General features: G+C 42.4%; 2 protein-coding genes across 3 annotated transcripts; one reads left to right on the top strand and one right to left on the bottom strand.

Annotated features, from left to right (window-relative positions):
• The first annotated feature begins 1,090 nt into the window (after positions 1-1,090).
• Positions 1,091-15,393, top strand: LOC126993078 (kanadaptin-like). 2 transcript variants are annotated; one of them, XM_050851913.1, is made up of 13 exons: positions 1,091-1,212; positions 3,137-3,726; positions 4,197-4,351; positions 5,030-5,219; positions 6,020-6,230; positions 6,556-6,757; positions 7,243-7,379; positions 7,503-7,669; positions 7,949-8,134; positions 10,615-10,720; positions 11,224-11,327; positions 12,770-13,279; positions 15,247-15,393. In XM_050851913.1, exons 2-13 carry the CDS (start codon positions 3,145-3,147, stop codon positions 15,382-15,384), a joined length of 2,688 nt encoding a protein of 895 aa, XP_050707870.1. In that variant the 5' UTR covers positions 1,091-1,212; positions 3,137-3,144; the 3' UTR covers positions 15,385-15,393. The 2 variants fall into 2 exon arrangements, with proteins under 2 accessions (XP_050707870.1, XP_050707869.1); XM_050851912.1 differs by having other exon boundaries at positions 11,218-11,327.
• On the bottom strand, positions 14,356-27,797 carry LOC126993079 (exocyst complex component 3-like). The gene is made up of 16 exons (XM_050851914.1): positions 27,620-27,797; positions 26,363-26,508; positions 25,884-25,996; positions 25,536-25,731; positions 24,582-24,714; positions 24,268-24,389; positions 23,998-24,153; positions 23,465-23,590; positions 22,398-22,580; positions 21,450-21,622; positions 20,947-21,064; positions 20,407-20,571; positions 19,389-19,558; positions 19,002-19,131; positions 17,977-18,128; positions 14,356-15,596 (listed from the first exon to the last, which is right to left on the bottom strand). The coding sequence occupies exons 2-16, from the start codon at positions 26,486-26,488 to the stop codon at positions 15,416-15,418; spliced, it is 2,244 nt and encodes a 747-aa protein (XP_050707871.1). The 5' UTR covers positions 26,489-26,508; positions 27,620-27,797; the 3' UTR covers positions 14,356-15,415.
• Between the last annotated feature and the right edge of the window lie 148 nt (positions 27,798-27,945).

The following is a 27,945-nucleotide window of genomic DNA, read 5'->3' as shown; positions in this document are numbered from 1 at the left end:
TAATGCTAATCACTGTCAACCTGCTGTATATTAAATTGTTTGTGATCTTATCTAGCATTTGTTCTGTGTCTTTGTCTTCGTGTTGCTAATGCTAATCACTGTCAACCTGCTGTCTACTAAATTGTTTGTGATCTTATCTAGCATTTGTCTGTGTCTTTGTCTTCGTGTTGCTTATGCTAATCACTGTCAACCTGCTGTATATTAAATTGTATGTGGTTTTTTATAGCATTTGTTCTGTGTATATGTCTTCGTGTTGCTAATGCTAATCACTGTCAACCTGCTGTCTACTAAATTGTTTGTGATCTTATATAGCATTTGTCTGTGTATATGTCTTCGTGTTGCTAATGGGTGACCTAATTTAATCATACCCCAAGGTTCCTTAGCGATGTCAGGGAGAGGCTGCCGACACCGGGGATAGAACAGAAAGGTGACTCAACATTATGAACTAACAGGGAGGGTATGACACGTACGAGATGTGACCTTTGAGCCACATTAAAGGGAGCAACAAGCAGGTACGTAAAGGATGAAATGTTTTGTTTACCTTGTGGCACCGTTGAAATGGCGGAATATTGCACTTGTATTTATTTCGAGTTTATTGCTTCCCCATTACGTTCCGAACACAGATATATTAAAGATCACCAGTTATTTATATTCGTCTGCCTACTGAACACTAGTATTGCCTCTTTGGTTGAGTTTAATAGCCGCTACGAGGCTTAATATATGGGAGTCGCCGGTGTTTCGAGCATTTTCTCCTTGTGACCTTTGCATTACCTTTCCTCTTTACTATTTCCACTTATTTTACTTACTCAAGACATTTTTCGCGGGTGCTTTCATAATTTACTTGCCTTTTCAATAACGTCTATTCCATAATTTCTCTGTCTCGCAGTCTTCATGGTTAACCAACAATAACAGCAATGAATAAATAACAAATAGCATCAACACCAATAATAAAAACGAGAAACAAGACTAAATATAACAAGAAAAATAAAATAGCTGTGGAAATTAAATAAAGAAAGACAGTACGAGCCTAAAACTTCCATGTAAGTAAACGTAAAAGAAGATATGACCGTAAACCAATAACATATATAAAGACAACAATGACCCTAATAGTAATAAATAGTATTAATAGCAACAGTGGTAATAGGACCCCTCAGCCCCTCATGTAAACAGTGATCAGCTGAGCCTGGCAGTGGCGGGGCGGGCGGCGCGGCGGTGAGACTCTAATTATTGCCTGTATATGTACTTACCTTCCTCCTCCATTCATTTAATAAGGCGCAGAGTATGGTATTAGTAGTGTAGATTATATTGGTGGATGAAGATTATGTTAATGCATTTGCAGCGTGGAGTAATTTAAGTTTTTCGAGGCCTCGGGGAGCAGGCGGCGGGGTGAGTCTTATTAATTCCTTTGTATCTTTATTTCCCTTCCTCCTCCATTCATTTAACAAGGCGCAGAGTATGTTATTAGTAGTGTAGATTCTGTTGGTGGATGAAGATTATGTTTGTGCATTTGTAGCGTGGAGTAATTTAAGTTTTTCGAGGCCTCGGGGAGCAGGCGGTGGGGTGAGTCTTATTAATTCCTTTATATCTTTATTTCCCTTCCTCCTCCATTCGTTTAGTAAGGTGCGGAGTATTGTATTAGTAGTGTAGATTCTGTTGGTGGCTGGAGATCGCGTCGGTGCCTGTCAAGCGGGTAATAGTATCAGTTTCTTGAAGCCCCTGGTGGTGGTGGTGGTGGCGGGGTGACGCACAGCAAACATTTGAAGGTAAATTCGGGGATAATATTGACGAGAGGGTAGCCGCCGCCTCTTGTGAAGCTAATACTTCCAATATGGATTATTTCTTGGTCCCTGAATGCAGTGCAGCAACAAATGACTCCTGGGGGGGTCGACGAGGGCAAAGGTTAGGTAGGTCATGTTAGGTTAGTTTAAGTGGTAATTGTGGAGAATCACTCCGCGCCTCCAAAACATGATATTTCGCCTCCATATTAATGTTAAGGGACTAAATACATGTCCCTTTACCCGGTGGAAAGGGTCAAGAGGAAATGAAAGAGGATTGATCCCCATTTAAACCTCTCAATCCTCCTCTAAATTCCTCTTAATCTTCTTCCATATTCTCTTAAGAGGTTTAGAAGAGGATTAAGAGGAAATGGAAGAGGATTAAGAGGTTTAGAAGAGGATTAAGAGGAAATGGTAGAGGATTAAGAGGTTTAGAAGAGGATTAAGAGGAAATGGAAGAGGATTAAGAGGTTTAGAAGAGGATTAAGAGGTTCAGAAGAGAACTAACCATTTCCATAAGGTCACGCCATCGGATGCCCGTGTCGGCGTCGCTGGAGTGAAGGGGTTAAAAGTAAAGAAAAAAAGTGAATTAATCTCCTTCCCTCAACGATCTTGGGGGGCCATTTCTCCTCTTCAAATACTGGTGAGTGGCGACCTCGGCAAGGGGAAGCCAAGAAACAGCTGACCGCGACGCCTATTGTACTCGTCGCACATATGAAACCAACATAAAAGACTCAAACCAACTACTTGGACTCTGGAATCTCATACATTTAATACTCTATTTTCCTTTAAGAAACCATTTTTTGGACAATTTTCAAAGTACATACTTATCATCCCATCCTGTATTTGATCTTCCTTTCGGCCACCTCTTTTGTTTTACTTTAGGAGCAGCGAGTAGCGGGCTTTTTTTTTTTTATTATTGTTTTCTTTTTTTGTGTGCCCTTGAGCTGCCTCCTTTGTTGTAAAAAAAAAAAAAAAAAAAAGTAATGTATTGGACAAATCTGAGTTTGGCCATGGTATCTATCTATCCATCATGGTATCTATCAATTTTCTACCCTAACTTGGTAGGGTAATGATGGGAAGGGTGACCCTCGCTGTACAGGACCTTCCAAACAAGTTCATCCACATGTCCGGCTTTCTAATGCAAGAGTTAAAAAATGTTTCTTATATCATTCCTTTTACTGGAACAACCTCTTTACTGTCTTTCCTCTTTCCCTTGACTTAAACTCTTTCATGGAGGGAATATCAGGGCACCTCTTGAACTGAATACCATTTAGCCTATTTACAGGAAATGCCTTGTCAATTGCAATCATATGCATACCAACCATTTATAGTTGCTTGACTTGATTTTTACTCAATAGGATAAGCAATGGTCAGTCTCATGATGGAGAACTCAAGTGAAGATAGCACAAAACCATCAGCGGCCACTCCTGATGGGCCTCCGCAGGATGAGGCTGTGGCCAGGCCTGATGAGGAGATATTCAAGAAGCCTACATCCCCTAGCAGGACTCAGGTACAAGTTGCACAACCAAGTAGAGGCGAAGATGATGCAGTATTCAAGAAGCCTGCTTTCCCCACCAAGACGAAGAGACAGGCAATTAAAGTGGAGGAAGAGGATGACGATGATGGCGAAGCTGTTTTCAGGAGGCCCATCTTCCAGAGCCGGCCTCTCAAGCAGTTTATAAAGTCTGAGGAGGAGGAAGATGCAGTGTTCAAGAAGCCTACCTCTGTGAGCAAGACAAAACAGGTCAATAAGATGAACGAGGAGGAGGATGTCGTGTTTAAAAAGCCTGTCTTCATCAGTAAGGCACAGAGGCAAACCACCAAAGCAGAGGGCCAACAGCAGGAGGAGGGAAGCAGTAGTAGCAGCAGCAGTGACGAGGCAGCTTCCAAGGCCTTCAAGTCTCCTGCCCAGAGCCTAACAGAAAAGTTTGCTGCCATCCCTTACAAGGTGTGTGTGTGTGAGGGGGTTCGGTTTTCAGAATAGTCGTAAAGCATGTACTGGTCTGTGAGCACTATCGTGGGGCCAGATTCATCAGACCATTTATGAGACCTGCCATTGATAAGTCTTGTGGTAACTCTGTCTGCTGTGAATGCTCTTGATCTTTAGGCAGCTCCGATGTTGATGAACGAAGTTATTCATTGCCGTCGGGGCCGTCTAAACACAAGCAAAATTCGTAGTTGACCGATTTTACAGTAGACTCAACGGCAGGTCTCGTGAATGGTTTGCTGAATCTGGGCCCAGCTCTATAACCACAAGGAAAATTCGTAGTTGACCGATTTTTCAGTAGACTCAACGGCAGGTCTCGTGAATGGTTTGATGAATCTGGGCCCAGCTCTATAACCACTGTATACTGTAGTTATAGTAGAAGCAGGAGGAATTACCAGTTACAGTAATGCTGACCCTACCCCTTGTTACAGGAGCCCAAGTGGAGTGGTGTGCCGCAGGGCGAGTATAGCTTCGAGGTGCTAAAGGGCGGGATCATTGTGGAGACGGTGCCCCTCAACCGTCCCTTCATCGTCATTGGCCGGCAGTCCCAGTGTGATGTGGTGCTGGAACATCCCTCCCTCTCAAGGTATTTCCATCTACCTCGCCTTTTTCTTTAACCTGGTAGCAGCGACGGGCCAAATTTGTGGCTTTACCGTGTAGCAGCGACGGGCCAAATTTGTGGCTTTACCGTGTAGCAGCGATGGGCCAAATTTGTGGCTTTACCATGTAGCAGCGATGGGCCAAATTTGTGGCTTTACCGTGTAGCAGCGACGGGACAAATTTGTGGCTTTACCGTGTAGCAGCGATGGGCCAAATTTGTGGCTTTACCGTGTAGCAGCGATGGGCCAAATTTGTGGCTTTACCGTGTAGCAGCGATGGGCCAAATTTGTGGCTTTACCGTGTAGCAGCGATGGGACAAATTTGTGGCTTTACCGTGTAGCAGCGACGGGCCAAGTTCGTGCCGTGATATTTAGCTACCCCCCAAAATAGATGATACATAATCTGATCACAAATGCTTTGATATATATTATGAAATGGTTTGTGTGAGGGGTGATTTTTTCTCATTTTTCTCACTTGGAGGGACCATTAAGAAACATGATCCACGCTGCTACCAGGTTATACATCATGGCCCTAAGGTTACAGGTATTGAATAACTTGAGCTTGTATGTCCACCAGTCTCTTGCTATTCAGGACACAGTGTTATCACCATCCTTATGTATTTCAAAATCCTTTCTTTCTTCCTCCTTGTGTGTGTCCTGTCCAGGTTCCACTGTGTCATCCAGTACCGGGCAGTGGCAGAGGAAGGCGCAACAGCCGGCTTCTATGCATATGACCTCGGCAGCACACACGGCTCCTTCCACAACAAGCACCAGATGAAGCCACACACGTACTACCGCCTCCACGTCGGACACATGCTAAAGCTGGCAGGAAGCACTCGTACCCTCTTACTGCAGGTGCGTCGCCCACTCCTGATATTGTCATGGATCCATTCACTCCTTCACTCACCCTTCACTCATGGGCTGCAGGATTGTTATGGATGTGCATGTGGGTGTGAACCAGTGACTCAGTATGTTCCCACTGATCCAGGTTTAGGGGGGTCTTCGTGGTGCAGTGGTTAGCACACTCAGCTCACAACTGAGAGAGCCCAGGTTCGATTACCGGGCGGAGTGGGAAAATTTGGGTGGCTTTTCCGATGCCCTACGCCCCTGTCCACCCAGCAGTGAATGGGTACCAGGTATTAATCGGGGGTTGTGTCCCGTCTCCTGGGATCTGTTCCCTTCTATGATTCCTTCCCCTTCTGTCTCTCTCCGGCATATGACCACAGATGTTGCGCCGACTAAACGAAACTTTCCAACTTTTCCAGGTTGGGTGCTGGCATTTTCACACATGTTTGGAGATTCTATAAACCCTTCCTGTCATAGGCCTTCTCCAGATCCATGAAAGCAGCAAACAGCTTCCAATCTTTTCAATTAAGAGTTTCAATGCAAAAATTTGATCCATACATCCCCTCCCTTTCCTAAGTAATGCTGTCAGTCAGGTACAGAATTGATTGACCAGTCACAATGGAGGAAGTAACATATTTGACAACATATAAAGTGTATGAGCACGTGAGATTCACCTCAGTTTTGGCAAGCCTTTTCTTGATAAATTAAAAGACAAGTTTTTGCCTGACATTTATAGCCTTCACCACCGTCTGGTCATTTTTAAGTTCGTCATTCAGTCGGTCAGTCATTATCCAAGTCTGTCATTCCAGGGTCCAGACGAAGACATGGAGCCTGAGTCAGACCTCACCGTGACTGAACTGATGAAGGTGGCGGAGGAGCGGAAGAAGAAACTACAGCGGCTGGAGACCGGGGAAGAGGACGAGGACGAAGAGGAGGAGGGTGGGAAGAAGAGGAAAGCGAAGGAAGGCAGCGAAAAGACCAAAGAAGGGGGCGAAGATGCTGGCGTAAACTGGGGCATGAGTAAGTATTGTTTTGGACTTCTATACACACATAAAGGAAGGCGAATACTTTTTACCTTTCATTTTCCTTTGGCTGTAACCACGAGGGTATCTCTTTAGTACAGTCATCCCTCAAATAGTACGGTTTCCAATAGTTCGGTTTCAGTTTTATACGGATCGTCATAGAAGATATTTTAAGGATTTTTAAATTTCCTGTTCGTTGGAAAATTTAAAAATTCTAAAAAAATCTCTGAAAATCTACATAAAACTGAAACCAAACTATTGGAAACCGTACTATTTGAGGGACGACTTGAATATATTTCTATTACAACTTTTTAAAATTTTAGGAGAGGATGCTGAAGATGAAGAAGAGGAAGAAGGTGAGGAGGATGAGGAAGGAAAGAAGAATCCCTTTGCATCGAGTAGTGATGATCTTCACTTGGACGACCCCAAGAAGACGCTGAGAGGCTGGTTTGAGCGGCACGGCTACGACCCTCCAAGCTACACCATAGAAGACACCGGTCCAGGCTGCTGCCGCTGCTCTGTGGAGTGAGTAACAGGGTGACCCAGAGGCCTGTCTTGTGCATGAGGCATCACACACACACACACACAGTGGTCCACCCTAGTGAGTCTGTCCTCAACAGCACCCGCCCTCTAGCAACACTTTCCTTCCTCTACCTCTAACCTCTTTGTCCTGTCACCATGGAGTGGGCATGTAACAATTTTTTCGGCATTCATCAATTTATGGTTACATGTTCATATATAAAGTATATTGATTGCACTGTTTTTTTCCATGATGGCAAAAATATATGAAGACAGTACGGTGTAGCCTAACCTATAATTCGAGATAAGCAATGGTGTCTTGTGGCCCACCAAGGCAGCTGTTGCAATATGGTGCATTATTCTTGTTAGTGGCTGGAGGGGGGCAGAGCATGGCTATTTGCAGGAAGGGCAAGGTGGGGAGTCCAGTGTCCAGTATCACACATCATTGGTGGCACTGTTGTAGCCTGGCTGAGGTCCTGCTGCTGTTTCAGGTTGCCAGTGGAGACCAAGGCTCCGGTGGTGGTGTCGGTGGACCACCGAGGCAAGAGGAAGGAGGCGGTGGTGCAGTGTGCCATGGAGGCTTGCAGGACACTGGACCGCAGGAATCTGCTCAGGCAGGCTAAACATGGTGAGGCAGAGGCCAACACTTATCTGTTTGATGAATTGATAATAATAATAATAAACGGTTATTTAGTTTCGGCAGCCATTAGGCTCTAAACATCATCATGAACCTCATTATCTTTCCCCACAGAGAGTCACCAGCAAAGGAAGCGTGACTGGGCGGAGAACGACTACTATGACTCTGATGAAGATGACTTCCTGGACCGCACGGGTGATATTCAGCGGCGGCGGCTGAAACGGATGAAGGCGTCAGGGTCAGCAGGGCAGGAGGGGGGGGCAGAGACCTACGACTCACTGGTAAGAACAACTTCATGAGAATATCTTTAGAAAATATTTATGAATTGGAAAATCGGACAGCTTTATGTTAGCAGAACTGCATTTCAGTCTGACCTTGGTAATGCTCTTTTAGCTACTTGACAATCAGTGATGCGTTAAATAATCAGCTGTATCATGGTCTAGGGGCCTCGATCATCTTTGCATTGAAAGTTAGTTGAAAAATACCTAGAGAAGGGTAAAAAGTTGTTTGCTGTCTTCCTGGACCAATAAAGTACTGAGAAGCTTGCTGCCTTCCTACAGATAAAGAAGTACAGGAATGCAACAGAGGAGCTTGCCGACCTTGAGAGGAAGCTTGCCGAGGCTGAGGCTATCAAGGAGGCCAGCAAGGCGCAGCGGGGGGGTGAGGGAGGCGAGGACGACCTTGACTCCTTCATGCACTCCCTCAAGTCCCAGGTTCCAGACAAGCACAAGAGAGTGACTTGGAAGGTGAGAGTCTGTTCAAGCACTTTGTTATTGGTGAAAGACCTTACTTAGTCTGTTACAGCACTTGCTCCAGAGACACATTAAAAGGAGTGGAGATAAGAAGTTCCAGATATTGTCCTGATCATTTACATTCTTCTTTCTTTCTGTTTTCCCAGTCATCACTCTTATTTACCTTTTATTTATTTCCAGACCTAAAGTGTTTGTTTTGCTTTTGTTAGGTTAAGTTTAGGGTATCTTCAAACACATGATAGCCAGCCCCTTATAGTATAAATCAACAAAGAATGACCTCACTTAGTTATGTAGAAAGACTCATTAGTAAGGAAGCATATGTGAATTTTCTGAGTCAAGACCTGTAGTGTTTGTTTTTGTTTTGTTAGGTTATGTTAGGTTAAGTTTAAGGTATCTTCAAACACATGATAGCCAGCCCCTTATAGTATAAATCAACAAAGAATGACCTCACTTAGTTATGTAGAAAGACTCATTAGTAAGGAAGCATATGTGCATTTTCTGAGTCAAGACCTGTAGTGTTTGTTTTGGTTTTGTTAGGTTATGTTAGGTTAGGTTTAGGGTATCTTCAAACACATGATAACCAGTCCCTTATAGTAGAAATCAACAAAGAATGACCTCACTTATTGAAAGTCTCATTAGGAAGGAAGCATACATGAATTTTCTGAGTCAAGACATATAGTGTTTGTTTTGGTTTTGTTAGGTTATGTTAGGTTAAGTTTAGGGTATCTTCGAACACATGATAGCCAGCCCCTTATAGTATAAATCAACAAAGAATGACCTCACTTAGTTATGTAGAAAGACTCATTAGTAAGGAAGCATATATGAATTTTCTGAGTCAAGACCTAAAGTAACTATCAGGTTTTGTTAGGTTAAGTTTAGGGTATCTTCAAACACATGATAGCCAGCCCCTTACAGTAGAAATCAACAGAGAATGACCTCACTTAGATATATAGAAAGTCTCATTAGGAAGGAAGCAGATATGAATTTTCTGAGTCAAGACTTATAGTGTTTGTTTTGGTTTTGTTAGGTTATCTTAGGTTAGGTTTAGGGTATCTTCAAACACATGATAACCAGTCCCTTATAGTAGAAATCAACAAAGAATGACCTCACTTATTGAAAGTCTCATTAGGAAGGAAGCATACATGAATTTTCTGAGTCAAGACATATAGTGTTTGTTTTGGTTTTGTTAGGTTATGTTAGGTTAAGTTTAGGGTATCTTCGAACACATGATAGCCAGCCCCTTATAGTATAAATCAACAAAGAATGACCTCACTTAGTTATGTAGAAAGACTCATTAGTAAGGAAGCATATATGAATTTTCTGAGTCAAGACCTAAAGTAACTATCAGGTTTTGTTAGGTTAAGTTTAGGGTATCTTCAAACACATGATAGCCAGCCCCTTACAGTAGAAATCAACAGAGAATGACCTCACTTAGATATATAGAAAGTCTCATTAGGAAGGAAGCAGATATGAATTTTCTGAGTCAAGACATATAGTGTTTGTTTTGGTTTTGTTAGGTTAAGTTTAGGGTATCTTCAAACACATGATAGCCAGCCCCTTATAGTATAAATCAACAAAGAATGACCTCACTTAGTTATGTAGAAAGACTCATTAGTAAGGAAGCATATATGAATTTTCTGAGTCAAGACCTAAAGTAACTGTATCAGGTTTTGTTAGGTTATGTTAGGTTAAGTTTAGGGTATCTTCAAACACATGATAATTAGTCCCTTAAAGTAGAAATCAACAGAGAATGACCTCACTTAGTTATGTAGAAAGACTCATTAGTAAGGAAGCATATATGAATTTTGAGTCAAGACCTAAAGTAACTGTATCAGGTTTTGTTAGGTTATGTTAGGTTAAGTTTAGGGTATCTTGAAACACATGATAGCCAGCTCCTTATAGTATAAATCAATAAAGAATGACCTCACTCAGTTATATAGAAAGTCTCATTAATAAGGAAGCATATATGAATTTTCTGAGTCAAGACCTGTAGTGTTTGTTTTGGTTTAGTTAGGTTAGTTTAGGGTATCTTGAAACACATGATATGCAGTACTTTATGGTATAAATCAATAAAGAATGACCTCACTTTGTTGTTTAGAAAGTCTCATTAGTAAGGAAGCATATATTAATTTTCTGAGTTAAGACCTATTGTAACTGTTTGGGGTTTTGTTAGGTTAGGTTAGCTGAAGGGCGCCATGTGCCTCACTAGCCGTCACTTAAACAATCCTGCCTGCACCACCACTGAGACATTCACTAACAGCCCTCTAAAACTGAAGTCTAAAGAGGCAATGATAATCTCAGCCTAAAAAAAAAAAGAGAGAGAAGAAAAACCTAATTGCACCATAGTCAAACGTAAATTTTTCTCAATTCTCAAAGTTCCCGAAAATTCCCAAAATTCTCGTGGAAAGTTTCCCAGGAATTTTACAAGCCAAGTGTTGGGGCTGAGTGGTCCTAATGCTTGTTGGTGTTTGCAGCTTCGGGCCATTGAGCTGCGCAAGGATGAGCTGAAGCTGCGCCGGCTGGTCAACATTGCACGGCCTCTTGGAGTACCGGAGCTGAAGCCGTACCAGTCCATGCATGGTGAGCATCCTAACGGGGTTGGTTTAAGCATAACTGTGACTGTAAAATTACTAGGCGTTTTCTCTACCTTGAAGATGTGACATTGTTGTATGATTTATATATGTTTTCTTCTTCAAAACTAGGTTGTGCCTCCTTGTTATGCAGTAGTGTATATACTGAAGCATGAAGGCTAATGTTGGATGACTGGAAAAGTCAGTTTCTACATTTTTTAAGATTTAAATATTAGGCTTTTGTGGACAAATTTGAGCTCTTATTATGTAATGAAAAAATGGATATTCACAGATCTAAGAAAGATATTTTAGGTATCTGTAAAGTTGAATCAAACAATGGGAAAAAAAATAAGGGTAGGGTTTACATGTATGGAAATTGAGAGATGGAAGGTTTCATCACTTACTGTGAGACATTACCAGATGTAGCAGCACTTGGGGTGCTACAGATGTAGATAATGTTTGGATTGTGACAGTTGTATGCACTGACTGGTTCCCTTACTCCCCAAGGCACAGGTGCAGGAGGGAGCAGCAGCCTTACTCGGAAAACTGGACAAGCTGGTCTTGGTGTGAGGCTGAAGGGCCTGTCAGCATTCACCACCACACCCTCCCAACCCAAGGTGAGATGTGCAGGCACATGCATAGGCATGCGTGTAGTGCAGCTGACTTGCCTGATGGGCGAGCCTCCCATAACTCTCTCTGCGAGGGGGGTACCTCTTTGGCCGACTGGTTAAGGAGTGGCTCTCCTGTCTCGCTGGTTGCAGGTTCAATCCCCGGTGCCGGCAAAACCTTTCTGGCGTTTCATGCGTACAACACACACACAAACACCAAGCAGTTCTTTGTAGTGCATTGTCTCAGTACAGATAATCACAATCACTACAGTTAAGTGGATGCTTTTATGGAGTAGAAAGACATTTATAGTTTAACTTTTTATTGACATAAGGTTCACTAAAAATTACATTTCTGTACATTTGATAGATTACTTGCTGAAATTATTTGAATCGAAGACTGATTGAAAATTTAGGTATACAACAACTTATTTCAATTTTTCTACGGCCCTCACCTTCATTATATACATATGAAAATGTTTCAAGGAATGTCATTCATCACTAATGGTCTGGATAGCAGGGTTACAAAACATTGACATTGAATAAACTGAAGCTAAGGTATAACTAATACCAAGTGTGGGCACCTGCTAATTTTTTCTTAGTCCACCATTCCGCTAACTTTGTTGGGCATTCCGCTAATCGTCAATCCGCAAATTTTCCAGCTTCGCAGGTCTGCTATCGCAAATCCACCAATGCTAAAGCTAATATATATTTTTTTGTCTACTAATGAAGTCAAAATTAGTGGAGAAACAAGTAAACATTTTGAGATAAAAGTGGGCTTGAGGCAGGGGTGTGTCATGTCACCATGGTTGTTCAATATTTATATGGGTGGTGTTATGAGAGAAATGAAGGGCAAAGTTGGGAAAGTTGGAGTAAAAATTTCTGGAAGTGAAATCTGGGACACTAATGAAAACACATTTTCCGGGACAGTGCATTAAATCTGGGACATTTCCAGGACAATTTTATTTACGGGACAAACCATTAAAATCCAGGACACCTGGCCACCCTAATCTCGAGGTTTCTCCAAACTTTCAAGAATATTCTTGAATTTCCCAGAAATTTCATTGTTGGTGTTTTTTTAAAGTTTACATTAGCGGACTATAATTTTGACATTTCGCTAACTGCAAATCCACTAATTTTTCAAGTTTTCCGCTGACGCTATTCCACAATTTTTTTGTTAGTCCACTAGTAGTGGATTAGTGATTAGCTGACTTAAATTGCGGAATGCCCACCTTTGACTAATACATTTCTCTTGCTCATGGTTGAATGTGTCAAATTTAAAAAGAATATTATTACAAGAAAGAAGAATGATTTTTATCCTCGAGTCTTAGAAGCATGGAAGTGTACTAGATGGGGGTATAAATACAAACATGTTAGGTGCTGGATCATGAATCAGTATTGGAAGGCTATTTTCATATTTTACTGTTTGAATGACACAATAACATGACTTACAGGAACCTGAACCTCGAGTCCACAAGATCTTCCTGGAGGAAGAACCGAAGAGGAAGATAAAGCTGAAGAGGCTAGATGAAGATGATGATGATGATGTGAAGCCAGTGGTTAAGGAGTCAAGGCCATTTAAGATGAGGGATGAAGTAAGGGGCAGCCAGGCCAGACAGAGCCCCTCCAGACCAACACACACCATGCCCTCGGATCACGCAGTGAAAACTGAACTAGTAATAACTGAATCACAGACCACAGATGCCAAGAAAGTGATGGAAGAAAAGCCAGACATTCCTGCCCAAGAAGTCTTAAGTAAGGCCGGTGAGAAGCATTTGCCTGACAAAGAAAAGAAACCTAGCCAGGTAGGCAGTGAAGCAGCTGAGGACGAAGAAACATCAAAGAAAGCTGAAGACCAGAATCAAGAGAGCAGCACTGCAGGAAGTAGCCAACCAGAGAAAAAGGTCAGAGTGTTGGGCCCCACCCTTCCCCCACACCTGGCACATCTTAAAACCAGCACTCAGGTAAGCTTCAAAGAGGGGCTAGGATCCTTCCCCCCATTTGAGATCCAGAGGTCCCATAGGCTTTGCCCGCCACCCGTCATAAGGTGGTAAATTGTGCTGCTACAGTAGACCTTCCATTTAGTGTTTCTTTTTAGGGATTTCCTTATAATACAAATGAAATAAGGGACTTAATAAAACAAACATTCCAAGTGGCAGTGAGATCAGCCAGTCAAACACAACAGCATGTGGAAGGTCACTGACAGGCATGCATCAGGTGAATGACAGAGTCCGTCCCAGCCCTCATTGGTTAAATGCAATAGGAACTGTGATGTAAGCTTTTCAGTGACTGAGACCCTCCTGAACCATCATGGGTGTAGGGCAGGAGGAATGCAGCTGTTCATTGGTTGGTTTTATTTTTTGATTGTATAGTCACACAGGGAATGAGAGAGAGAATAGGGGAGGGGGGGTCCAGTATGTGGCTGTGGAGTTTGTCCTGAGAGAGAGAGAGAGAGAGACTCCTAAATTAATATCCCCCAAGTCAAGATCCATAGACTACACGGTCCACTCACTTCGCTCTGGCGGGTTAAGCTGTGACGTCACACTTTCCTCGCTGGCCCCAAGTTTTCCTCCTCCACATGTCGTGTTCTTTCATCTGATATGAAATAATCACAGGATTTTTAGAAAAATTGACCCAACCGTAATATTCACATTTTAGCTTTGTAAAAGATTAAAAAAAAAAAGAAGAAAAATGTTTCATGAAGATTATGGTTGGGTCAGTTTTTTTCTAAATATCCTGTGATCATTTCATAATCTTGGGTGAATCTACATAATGTGTGGAGGAAGACTCGAGTCGGTGAGGGACGCATGATGTCACAGCTCAGCCCACTAGAGCAAAGTGTGATGCCTTGTAGCCTAAGCGCCTTAACCCAAATCATTATTATACCTTCCACTTAATGCGGATTTCCTGGGTACCTCACACTGAATAGTACACTGTGTTATAGTCCTTTTTTCTATCGAGTCAAAAATGCACTCGTATGTAGAGGTTCTATTTTTCCATGATACGTTTCCTGCTAGATGAGTAGTTGAACAGTCAATGGTTGAGTACATCATTTTATTTTAATTAATTGCCAGGTAATGTAAACAAACTTCATCTGTTAACAGCAGTTGCCCAATTCGGTAACACAAGCATGTGTTTGGATGCACGCTGCTTGATATGTATTTTTTTTCACATATTTAACTGCAGATTGGGACAAGTTGCACTAAACACAAGAAAACATGTAGTTACCAACCCTACCCCCTTCAGAATCTACTCAAATGACTTACTAGATGAATGTATGCATTCCATCTGTAGGGTAACTTGTAAGCTTTTCTATAGATAATGTATCAGCAAAAATTATACATTGATAGTATTTTCCCATCTGCAATTATGAAACAAATGAATATAGTAATAGTCATGGATACTGTTTTCCCCTCTGCACTAATGTTGAAAAAATACATATGAAGTTTGGTACATCTGAACTCATGCTTGTGTTGCTGACTTGGGTGATTGATGCCAACAGATTAAGACTTACCAGCACATTACTTAACAATCTCTTCTTGTTATCATTTGTATTTGACTCAGCATATAGCAGAGGGAGAAACTTAAGTTAGTAAATATGTGTTGGTTCACATTACCTGGCAATAATTTCAAATACAATGATGTAGTTATTCAACCAAACAGGTAGCAGGAAACTATGTGGAAAAAGGCCTCATTTGCAGGCTAGTGCATTTTTGGCTTGATAAAAAAGTGGGCTATAGGTGCATACTACACACACAAGTAGTGACACATTATTTATGTTAAGTTGGTAAGCTCATGTTTGGGTCATACACATTTACATCCACATAAATCAAATTTATATAAAATGTGGACAGACTATCATAAGGTGAGAAAAGCCAAGGTTAGATTTTTGGAAGACATCTGTAGATTACATTGGTGTCTTTATCCTCAGAGTCCTGCTCAGCCAAGGAAGAAAGAGAAGAAAAGGAAGAAGTACGATGAAGATGACCCCAACTATGACTCGTGGGTGCCTCCGTCACAGCAGTCTGGGGATGGTCGCACGGCCCTCAACGACAAACTGGGCTACTGATTAGGCGACTTGAAAGCTGTGTTCATTCATGCTAGGTGAAGAGGGAGGTGGAGATGTGGATGTGGGAGAAGATGCTTTTGGGGGTGGGCCCGCTGCGCTGGGTCCTCATCTCCTCCATGATATCGGCCACTCTTTGCCTGATGTCCAGCCGACCAAGGTCACCGCGCAGCATCAAGAGGGCTGTCAGGTGGTCACCGTTCATGTCTGGATACCTGCAGCAGTTGTGTTATAAGTAAAAAAATGTTAAAAACAAGTCATGTATTACTGAAGATCATCTATACTCTAACCCACAGGTCTCTGTCCTTTTTTTCTCCTTTGATTTCCATGGAAGTAGCATAACTAGTGTCAACACCTTCGACACAGCTGTGGCAGAACTGCAAATACCAGTATGGTTGTCCCTCACTGGACATAGGTTTATAAAATGCAACCCTGAGTACATAATTTGTCTATAATTTGTGATGCTTACTGAATGTATGCCTCCACACTTGAGTTGACGCCATCTGAAGCCTACATATTGTATCTTCTTACTAACTCGGCAAAGTGAAAGTTGGGCTATTTTTTCTGGTTGTGCACAGAGAACTAAGTTTTATGGTCATCATCATAATCATTCATTCATTTCCACATAAGCAGACTGGAGAAGCTGAAGTCACCCCTAAATGACCACATGCACATGTTCCGAAGAGATCACCCGGTGATCTGGGCTGCAATTAGAGCATGCAATAACAGTACAATATGGTATGAGTCTTATATCACAATTCATACCACAGAAAAATTCAACACCATAAATTCATACTGCAAGTATGAAGGTGCATGCATGGGGTGTGTGGTGAACCACAGGTTCTTTAGCTAGCCACAAAAATGCTCAAGGAACCCTGCGGATACCCAAATCTTTAACGATAATATCCACAGGCTACCCTACAGATATTCAAATCCATGGATGATAAATCTCCAGATATTGAGGCTTGACTGTACTATCATTCACTTTGACTCTTGAGGTCCCTGTAGAACTGTGGCATCCCTTCAAATGCAAAACTCTTGAAGCTGCAAAGAAATGCATTGGAGAGCACCTGAGATCTATGAGTGGTTTTACTTCGGGGAAGATGCTGGGGATGATCTGGCTTGGCCTATGGTGTTATCGACTCACTTAGCATGAGTATATCGTGTGCAGAAGTGCAAAGATTTGGATCTTCAAGTCTCTTGTGCTTCCTGTCTTACTCAAGGGCTGTAACTTGCAACTTGAAGAGGTGGATTCATGCCTTTGCTAATAAGTGCCTATGAAGAGTCATGGAATTTCGCTGTAATAAATTTGTGTTAAACCAGTGATTACTTGTGAGATTGATTCAAAGCTTATTACCCGCATAGTCCATGAATGCCATCTCTGGCGATATGGGCATGTGGCATGCAACCCAGAAGCTGACCCTGCTCACTGGGTCATTTCTGTTAGAGACAACCCTGAGAGGAGGAGGGCAAGGGGATGCCCACAGAGTTTGTGGCTTGAGCAAGCCAATAGATCAAGGTACTTGGAATGAGAAAGGGGCCTGCATTGAGACTTGCACGGAGAGACCACCAGGTTTAATGTTGTATGGTGGGTAAGGCAACACAGCCCCCATTGATGTCCCTAATGATTGTTTGATTAACTCATTGTTTTACATTTCAGACCACTTGCTTCAAAGCACTGCATCCATCATTTCCATTCCACATTTACAAACAAATTTCACTTCATTCATTTTCCTTTTAAATTTAACTGCTTTTCTGCACAGCTTCAATAGCATAGATTCATTTTTACTTTTGTTCTCTCAACTTCCTCAATCTGGTGACATCATAAACTTTTGTCCAGTCAAAAGACCATGTTCTGCACCTCTCATACACCACTACACTTCTCATCCTATCTATGTTACTGACGCCACAGATGATCCTAAGCAAAGATAATTCCATTGCTCTTACTTTTCTTATCACCTGCTCACGGTTAGCCAGCTTATAACTTCCATGTTGCCATGTTAATAAGAGGATCCCTTCATGAAGGCCCCTTGATAAACTTCTGCTTTCTGAGATAATAAACCTTTATATTGCCTTATCTTAACCTGGTAGCAGCGATGGGCCAAATTTGTGGTTTTACCGTGTAGCAGCGACGGGGCAAATTTGTACCATGATATAAACCCCCCAAAATAGATGATACATAATCTGATCACAAATGCTTTGATATATATTATGAAATGGTTTGCGTGAGTGATGATTTTTTCTCATTTTTCTCGCTTAGAGGGACCATTAAGAAACATGATCCCCGCTGCTACCGGGTTAAATGTATGAAGGTGCACTCCTCAGTGTGGCTGTTTAATCAATTTCAGGCAAAAAATGCTATGTATATATTATAAGTTTAACATATACAATGCTGTGGATAATTTATTTTCATAAATAATAAAAACTAAACACTTCGTTGTTCTTTACCTAGTGTTATCAGACCACTAACAAGATGTTGGTTCCCTGAATTTTTTTTCCTAGGCCCAGATGTAAGATTCTCAAAGAGTGCAATGATGAGTTTTTTTGGAATTTAAATTTCTTTGTTCTGAAATAAAAATCCAGCATTAAACTTACCTGCGCAGTAACCGATGAAGTTCTAAGCCGATGAAGTCAATGTCAGAGACCTTGACGACCTCGGCGAGACCTTTCATCACTTCACACGGAGAATCAAACTTCACGAGGTCTGGTGTCACTTGTTCAAACACACTCCCCACCTTCTCAGCTTCCTGTGGACATTGGGGGAAAAAAATTGTACATAATATAGTCTGAGCTGAAGGGTATGCATTTCAACTTAATCCTTTGACTGCGGATTTCCTACAAGAAGACATCACCAAACTACAGGAATGAAACAAAAAGTGGCTGCTACAATTCAATGAAGAAAAAAGTAAAGTCATGCACCTTTGAAGGGGAAATCCAGCATACCAATACCACATGGGAAACACTCCACTATCCACCACAGAGGCAGAGAAAGACCCGGATGTAAATGTTACCAGGCTACCAGTGAAAGCGAAATCCGTGCCAATCACAGCGGACGGTTTAACCCTTTCAATACGTTGACGCAGACATCGGCGTCACAGTATGGAAAGGGTTAAGAGGAAATGGAACAGGATTAATCCTCTTAAACCTCTTCCATATCCTCTTGAGAGGTTTAGAAAAGGATTAAGAGGAAATGGAAGAGGATTAAGAGGTTTAGAAGAGGATTAACTTTTTCCATATGATGATGCCGACATCGGCGCCACTGTACTTAAAGGGTTAACCCGTCTGCTGCGATTGGCACGGATTTGGCCATCACTAGTAGCCTGGTAACTATAGTCCCAGGTCTTTCTCTGCCTCTGTGGTGGATAGTGGAGTGTTTCCCATGTGGTATTAGTGTGCTGGATATCCCCTCCCAAGGTGCATGACTTTACATTTTTCTTCGCTGCCACTTTTTGTTCCATTCCTGTAGCTTGGCGAGGTCTTCTTGTAGGAAATCCGCAGTCAAGGGGTTAAGGACAGGCACATGCTTCTTAAACTAGCTTGCTGATTCACAGACAGTCTGTGCATATGTCATATCAGCCGGGCCATGTTTATTTGGTACGAGTAAATTCATGAAGACTCACAGACGTTATCCTCTCAGCCACCAGCTTGCGATCCTCCTGAGTCTTGAGTGTGATCCGCTTCTGCAGGATGGCGGTGGTGTAGCGCATGGCCACCGTGTTGAGCACCAGCTGCACCACGTGGTCAAAGTTCCTGAGGGCAAGGGAATGACTTCATTGACAAAAGACAACCTTCTAGCAGAGTTTCTTCATTGATGGATGGACAGTAAAGCTATTAGCATGATTACAATTAGTGAAAAATAATAAATTTCAACATCAATAACAAACCTCATGGTGATACAGGGATTAAAAGAAATAGTAAAGGTGAATTATTAACAGCCTATTTGAAGGTAATATTCCCCTGTGTGGATGATACAGAAACTAGACTGTGACTCATGCTATTTTACACACTTTTGATGGAGGTGTGAGTAATCATTGAAGTAATCAGACAGGGTGAGGCAGATGGTGTCCAGTGGCTCAGTGTTATGCAGCCAGCGAGGGGTGAGGAGGGCGTTGAAGTGGTCCTGCAGGTCCACCAGGGCCTCCTCCAGCAGGTGGTCACACATCTGGTTCCTCACATGCTACGAAGTAAGAGTAACAGGTAACATACTTTACGTACTTTGCCTTTCATGGTGCTGGACTGAACCTGATTAACACAAGTCAGTAAAAAAGAAATATTAAGCAATACCTCTAATCCAAGTCAACTAGTTTGTACGTTTTCTGCTGGCCAGGAATGGACTCATCCAGCAAAGAAGTGGAAGCAAAGGCAAGTATTTAACCTGGTAGCTGCGGGGATCATGTTTCTTAAAGGCCCCTCTAACCGAATTAATGAGAAAAAATCATCACTCATGCCAACCATTTCATAATATATATCAAAGCATTTGTGATCAGTTCATGCATCATCTATTTTTGGGGGTTTATATCATGGCAAAAATTTGGCCCGTCGCTGGTAGCTACACAGTAAAGCCACAAACTTTGCCCGTCGCTGCTACCGGGTAAACGCAAAATAAGGCAACATGGACAGAACAAACACAACAACAAACAAACTGTGTTGATCATTCTATAATTTACCTTATATCTCACTGTTTATAATAGCTAAAAAAAAGGAAGAGCTGATATCTGTGTGGTCAATTTTCTACTTAACCAAGAACAAGACGTCATTCTGTCAATCCTTTTAGCCGTGTCAAACTTTATTATTATTTTCATTGCTCACTCTACTCAAGACAGAACAATTTACTTCTACCATTTTTTCTTTAATTTAGTCAAACACTATTTCTTATGCATCACTCTTACATAAATATGTCCATTCTTATTACTTTAAAAACATCATCTTACTTTTATTTAATTCCCTCATTCTTCTCTTAGAACATTTCATAATTTTGTAAATCTATATTTTTTTATATAATGATATATATTATCCTTGATTCACCTGGTATACAGTAAGGACAGCATCAAACTTGGTGGCAATCATGGTGTCGTTGGTGGTGGTGGTGGTGCCTGGCCGCCAGAACTGAGTCTTGATGCTCATGAGCACATCCACCATCGCCTGGCAGCTGTTGGCCAGGGCAATGATGTAGGTGGTGTAGTACTGGATCTGCAAGGCCAAGTGTGAGGGCTGTAGGTTTCCAAGGATATGTTGGTGGGAATTAAAGACTCATTTGAACAACTTAGGACATGCGTCGACATACAAAATGAAGAACTGTGCAACCATAAATGGACAGGAATGTAGACTTGAAAATTTGGCATGAAAATGGCATGCCTCTGCACTTGTGTGAAGCTCAGCTAATTGATTCAGTCTTTCATCAAACTAAAATATATATATATAAAAAAAAAAAAAAAAAAATATTGGCAGCAATTTTTTTTATAAATGATCCTGGAACTAAAATGGTTCAGAAAATCTAAAGAAAAAGAATTTAATCATAAATAATGAGTACGAGACAAAGAATGTAATGGAGTGGGAGCCAAGTACCTGTGACCGGTCTGAGTAGTAGGTGTCCTTGTATCTCTTGACGGCTGCCTCAAACTTGCCAGCAAACAGCCTCACCTGCTCCAGACTACTGATGAGCACTTTGACTTGCACCTCTGGGCTGGGGAAGCATGACAGGGCTCTCTTTTAGTCAGCAGCATAAAGGCGCAGGATTTTCACATTTTATCAAGTGTATATTCCACTGTGTCACATGAGGCAACTACTAAAATACAGGAGGTTGTGTCCCCCTCAAACAGCTTCGTCTAGAACACGCCTCATAATTACTGCAAGGCCTTTTTGGCACCTCACCCTGCCTTTGTAGGAAACAGGGTTACTCATGACGATAACTTCTGATGGACCTCTTTCATGGTGGTAATTAGAGCAGAAAGCGTACTTAATCCATACATAAAATATTCCTCCAGCTCTTCACAATTAATCAGTATCACCAATATTCTCCTTATGATTCTAGTTGGCCACCAAACTACCACCTAATGAACACCGCCCACCTGATGGTGTTTGCAACCTCCAAGTTTTGCCGGATCATGTCGTGGATGAGTTGAGGCAGCTCAGTCTTGTAGTGGGAGTCAGAGTCCTGCTGCGGGGGCTCGGGGCGGTACCACTCCTTCTCCTCGATCTCCAGTGCCTTGTTCATCCACGAGTCATAGTTGTTGTTCACATTCTGTTGAGACAATACCCATTCATCACTTTGTTTAACCTCTTTCAATGTGGAATTGATGTAACAAAAGAAAACTTGGTTATACAACTAGCTTATCACTTTAACAAACCTCATAATAAAATCCTAATAGAATCAGAGCCACTGTTAGGCATTCAGTACATTGGGGGCTTGACCCAGAGTTCTGAGGAATCACAAGCAACAAAGACACAACTTCTAGACAATAGTTCCTGCCATCCGAGACCAACTGAGAGAAGCCACAATCTAAATACATGCTGCAAAGTCATTCTTGGAAAAACAAATTCAGGGATAGAAAAAAAAATGGGGCTAAAGCTCTGAAAGCCGACCCCTGACAACAGCTCTTGCCTGAATGCGAGGTTTAGATGGGTACCAGTTAACCCGGTAACAGCGGGGATCATGTTTCTTAATGGTCCCTCCAAGCGAGAAAAATGAGAAAAAATCACCCCTCACACAAACCATTTCATAATATATATCAAAGCATTTGTGATCAGTTTATGCATCATCTATTTTGGGGGGTTTATATCATGGCACAAATTTGGCCTGTTGCTGCTACACGTAAAGCCACAAATTTGACCCGTCGCTGCTACCGGGTTAAAGGGCAAGCTTATCCTTTGGTGATAGAAGCCATACGATCATTCTCACATTCTTCAGTTAGGTATATAAAATACAGTAAATAAATATTATCTCTTATGATGGGACAAGAAGGAGAAAAAGAAAAGAGTGTATGACAAGAGTGAGACAAATCAACTTTGGCACTCACCGTGAGGTACTCAGAGATGAGGTCTTCCAGCACCTTGTTGTCCAGCAGTGGCCCCAGCTTGGCCATGTTGATGTTGAGTGTCGCGTGGCCCATCAGCTCTGGCCCGGAGTACACATTGAGCACCCAGGACAAAAGTGTCACATACTCATTGTCCTCAAGTCCCGTAGAAACGAGATCCACCAACTGTAAAGGAGATTGGAGTGTATTATATATACCGTATAATAAATAAAAGCTAGACAGGCAGGTACCTGAGCCTTCAAATTCCTAATCATGCTCTTTTGTTCTGCCCAGGATTGAGTCAAACCTAATCTCCAACTTACCAAAAATTTTCATCAATAGAAAATTCTTCTAGACTTCTGGCACCTAGTCAACACCTTTCTCTGAAAATTCTGCTCTGGACAATTCAGGGCACATTCCTCCTAATCATCTCCCCTCTGACTTTACTAAGCCCAACATTCAACTTGCCAATAATGATGTTTCCTATGCCCTTTCTGGCGTGAACACTTAGAAAGCTGATGGACCCTGTCTGGTCAAACTCTTTTGTCTTTGCTTTTCAACACCTATCTTTCCTTCCTCCTGGAAGTACAGTTACATACAGCCTGTGCCTCAGATGGTGACGTGATGACTACTTTAGTCCCTCAAACAATATTTCAACCCCTCATGTATTCTTTTCCCAAGAAGACTAATTTCTCATATCTTTTGAAAAATATCAACTACCCTGCAATACAATTCTACATCCCAGCAGGAGGAAAACTAAGGGAAGATGGAACTGGTGATGCAAAAACAACAGCAGAACCATTATAATCATGGGCTACTGAGACGGGTGAAAACAAGGAAACCTGTGACAGGGAACCAAAACCAAAGCAGAATCCAGTAATTACAGCCAGTAGATCTCTGATTTGAGGAGTGCAATACTGAAGGAAAAAGTATATGTGAAGAGCAAACTAAAACTATAGAGAGTTCCAAAGTGTATGAGGCAGAACAAATGAGGAAAGATTTTAGAAGGTACACCCACAAAGCCAGCAGCCCAGCTCTGAGCAGACACAAGACAAATGAAGGCTTCTCACATGGGTGGCGAGACTCTTGTGGTACATCTGGACGTAGTGGTTGACGATGTCGTAGCTCGGCGGGAAGCACGGCATACACAAGGAGCGGATCACCTTCATGTCCTCCAGCACCAGCAGGCGAATCACCTGCCAACACACAGCCCTTTACTGCCTCATGCCTTGTGTGAGTGACAGGCAGACAACTTGACCTAACTGGTTAAGTGTTTTATGTCCCACAATGAAGCAGAAAAATATAATGACTGTTAATCTCCAGTCTCTGCTCTCTTCCCTAATGGTCATTTATCATAGTAAACTATGAAAATGGAAGTTTATAATGTAAATTTCGATGTTCAATCAAACAAAACATCAACCATATTAGAGTACAAACATCTATCACCTTAAGATTGATCATTTAAAGGCTTAACCCAAAAATGTACTACTGAAATTCAAGACAGCATTTATATACAAGTATGTGTTACAAAATTAAAGCTTATCAAGCAACATATGCAAGTAACATCAACACTTTCTGACTAGAGGCTCAAGTTGTGGTTTACCTCGAGGTGCTTGATGAGCCAGTTCTTGCTGTCGCTGCGGCCCTCAAACATGTTCCCTTCGATGCGCTCGGCCACGGCTTCTTCCAGCACCTCCAGGGTCTTCTCACGCCACTTTTTGGGCCGGCCAGGAGGCAGGAAGCCAGACCCCTTCTGACGCTGCCGAGGGAGTGGTCTTGTTAGTGAGGAGTGGAGTGTAAATCAGTCTGTGAGTCTCTCCTCTCCTCTCCCCTCTCTCTCTCTCTCTCTCTCTCTCACACGCACAGCACATACCTGGAGAGCAAACTGGTCTGCCCGCTCCTCCCGTTCCACAATCCTGAGAGCAGTGACGATCTGTGGGGGTTCCTTCCTCACCGTGTTGAGTGTGCGCTTCAGGATGATCCACACCTGCTTACCTGCAACAAAGATATTATGGTCACTAACACAACACAAGGCTCACTCCTTCACTCCTTCACTCTTTTACATACTTCTCACCACACTCACTAACTGCAGCCACTCACTCACGAAACTTCAAACCCGGGTCCCCAGAAAGCCTGTGCACAACAGCAAAGTATTCCTTCAACTCCTACACCTACACATACACTTACCCAGGTCCTCAGAAAGCTTGTGTACATCAGCAAAGTACTCCTTCAACATGCGCGTGTCGTTGGGGTTCTGGTGTGGCAACTTGTGCAGCTCAAACAGGAGATCATCGCGACTGTTCTCCAAGTCCATCAGGCACTGTGTGGGGATGACGGAGAGAGAACGATGGGAAGTGAAAGAGTAAGAAATATGATGGAGAGAAAAGAGGAGAGGAAAAGAGAAAGCAGAAAGGAAAGTAGGGACAGGGAAGGGGAGAGAAGGGAGAATAATGGGAAGTGAAAGAGGGAAGGAAAATAGGGGTAGGGAAAGGGAGAGGAGGTGAGGGCATGAGAAGGGATGAGGTGGAAAGGAAGGAAAGTAGGGACAGGGAAGGGGAGAGAAGGGAGAATAATGGGAAGTGAAAGAGGGAAGGAAAGTAGGGGTAGGGAAAAGGAGAGGAGGTGAGGGCATGAGAAGGGATGAGGTGGAAAGGAAGGAAAGTAGGGACACGGAAGGGGAGAAGAAGTAAGAGTTAGTATGAGAAAGGATATGGATAAAGTGGAAAGGAATGACAGTAAGGGAGAATAAAGAGGAAGTGGAAGGCATGATCAGGTGTAAAGGAAACATGGGAACAAGGAAACGTCATTGACCACTGAACAAGGATAAAGCTACAAAGATTAAAAGTGGATAACAAAGGAAGAGAATAAGACAAAAAGGTTGGAATGGCAAAAGGACAAACAATGAAAAAATAAGCTGATGAGAATGTTACTTTACTGTACGGCACAAATTTAAAGTATGATTCTTTTCCAGTATTTTTTTTTCTGTCAATCTTGAATCAAACATTTATATATATACATACACACACACACAGATATTTTACTTATCACACCAATGCAAAGGAAATTCACACACTACAAATCTTATGGTCCAAGAAAAGAATACATCCCTTGCTAATGACACAAAATAACACACACACACACCTGGTGGGCATACAGCAGTCTACCATCAGCGATCCACTTCTCCGTCTTCTCCACTGACTCGGGCACGGTAAAGATGTGCTTCAGGTTCTCCATGGCCGCAGCGTACTGGGAGTGCCGCACATACTCTTCCCGGCACTCGTACAGCGCCTTGCTTAGCTCTGGCACCCTCACAAGACTGCCCTCCACCTCTCCCAGGCTGTAATGGACACGTACCTCTCAGTCTCCTTGTATGTGTTTGTCTACTAATGCATAAGAAGGAGCATGGTCTGAGTGTTGGCATCATCTACTGTGCTGCCAGGAGTGAAGTGCATGGTGTCTGTGTTTTCATCAGCAGCAGCAGCCACTTACCATGTCTTTATCTCTCTGAGGTCTGTGAGGGCGGACTGCAGCTGGCCCAGGCCTGTGCGCACCCCGTCCAGCTGACTCTGCATGGCCGTCTTCAGCATGGCCTCCACTGATGCCTGCACAACAGTGTCACATTTTCATTACCATGCTGACTAACAGTGAGAATTACTTCAATAATAAATGCAAAGAGACAATGCACTTAGGTATTTATTTTCAGACTGATGATGATTCTTAATTAGTACTGAAATAACATGTTATAAAACTTATTGATAGTACATGGGGGAACAGCAGCTTATATGCATCTATACATACATCCAATATCATCTAAATTATGAATGGCATCGAGCCACACCAATACATGATTGTATAACCAAAGAGAGAATGAGAAAGAGAAAACAAGCTCTTCAAAGTCTTGTCAGAAAATTATGACTGAATACAGGTCAGTCAATATAATGGTATACACTTGAGGACTGTTTCCTAACCTTCTTTCGCTGTACTCTGCGGCGGTACTGGTCCACCTTCTGCAGCTGGTCGGGCCGCTGCAGCATGTTCTCCACCAGCAGCGCAGCGCGCTTCACCGCCTCACACTCTGCCTCACCGACATCCATCCTGGCGGCCTACACACACTCTGGAAGTGGAAGTTTGAGGGAATTACTCAACTTCATCAAACATATTAGTAATGAAAGTAGGAATAATAATAATAATAATAATAATAATAATAATAATAATAATAATAAAAGAATTGTCTTAAGGAGGATGCAGAGATTCTGGAATAAATTAAGACTAGTTTGGAAGCAGCATCAGTTATGATGTTATACAAAATATATAACATCACGTAACAGGAGAAAACACGCGGAAAATTTACGAAACCTTAGCCACCGCTGGCAAAGTTAATACTTACATCATGGATTTCTTTTTGGTCCCTCAATGCAGTGCAGTGACAATTGACTTCCAGAAAGGAGAAAGAATCCAATTCAGGGATTATTTACTGTTGAAAATAGGGGATGATAATTCATGAAAGCGTCGCCTCCTCTGGCGGTGGCCGCCATGGCGATGGTGACGCCACCACAGCCGCAAAATAGCTCGCAGAGGGTTAAGGGTGAGGGAGCATATTTAAACTATTCCAACCGAACTTTACAACCAAACAGCTAAACTGGACCCCCCCTCATGTATATACGACTAATTTCTGCGAGGAGGTATTTCTTGCAACGCCGGCGGCACCGTCGCCATGGTGGCCGCCACCAGAGGAGGCGACGTTTTCATGAATTATTATCCCCTATTTTCAACAATAGATAGTCACTGAATTGGATTCTTTCTCCTTTCCGGAAGTCACTTGTCACTGCACTGCATTCAGGGACCAAAAAGAAATCCATGATGTAAGTATTAACTTTGCCAGCGGTGGCGAAGGTTTCCTAAATATTATCCGAAAACACATTATAACCAAATGGGGAAAAAATGCTAATCTTAATCGAGATCATTATTTAAGATTCACCAAAAACATATATTAATGTCTAGAAAAATGTCATTGGCAAACTATGGGAGTCGTAAATCAGAGTTCCATAAACCACCACCACACACGCCCTCCAGAGGATCACCTGTATCTTCTTCTTTTGACCTGTGACGCTTTGTATCGTTTTTCAGTGTTATGTTATTTTCTAACCTGAAATAAAGCCACTTAGCTACACTTATTCAAACAACACACTCCGGGCTGGCGGGGCGGGGAGGGGCGGGCGTCTTACCTCGGTACTCAGCTGTTACGTTGCTTCACACGACTCATCCTCAACATAACGTCACTCTTCCTCTTCACGGGTCCTCCACAGTCACACAGGGGCGTAACAGTGTCCGTGGCTCGTGTGGAGAGATGATTGTCCACACGGGGCTCGCCTCCACCTATCCTCCTCTCCTTCCACCTGTCAAGTCAACTCCAACGTCGCCAAATTGTCGTACTCAATTTCTTATATTCGCCTATTTCAGACTAAAAACCGTCGCACCCATAAAACTAACGATGCCCATTTCTAGTCAGTGCTAAAAATGTTAATTATAGACGTTTTTTTATTATCGTTAT

The sequence above is a fragment of the Eriocheir sinensis genome, unplaced genomic scaffold, assembly GCF_024679095.1.
Source record: "Eriocheir sinensis breed Jianghai 21 unplaced genomic scaffold, ASM2467909v1 Scaffold554, whole genome shotgun sequence".
Classification (NCBI taxonomy): Eukaryota; Metazoa; Arthropoda; class Malacostraca; order Decapoda; family Varunidae; genus Eriocheir; species Eriocheir sinensis.
This window is presented reverse-complemented; position numbering and strand designations above follow the sequence as displayed.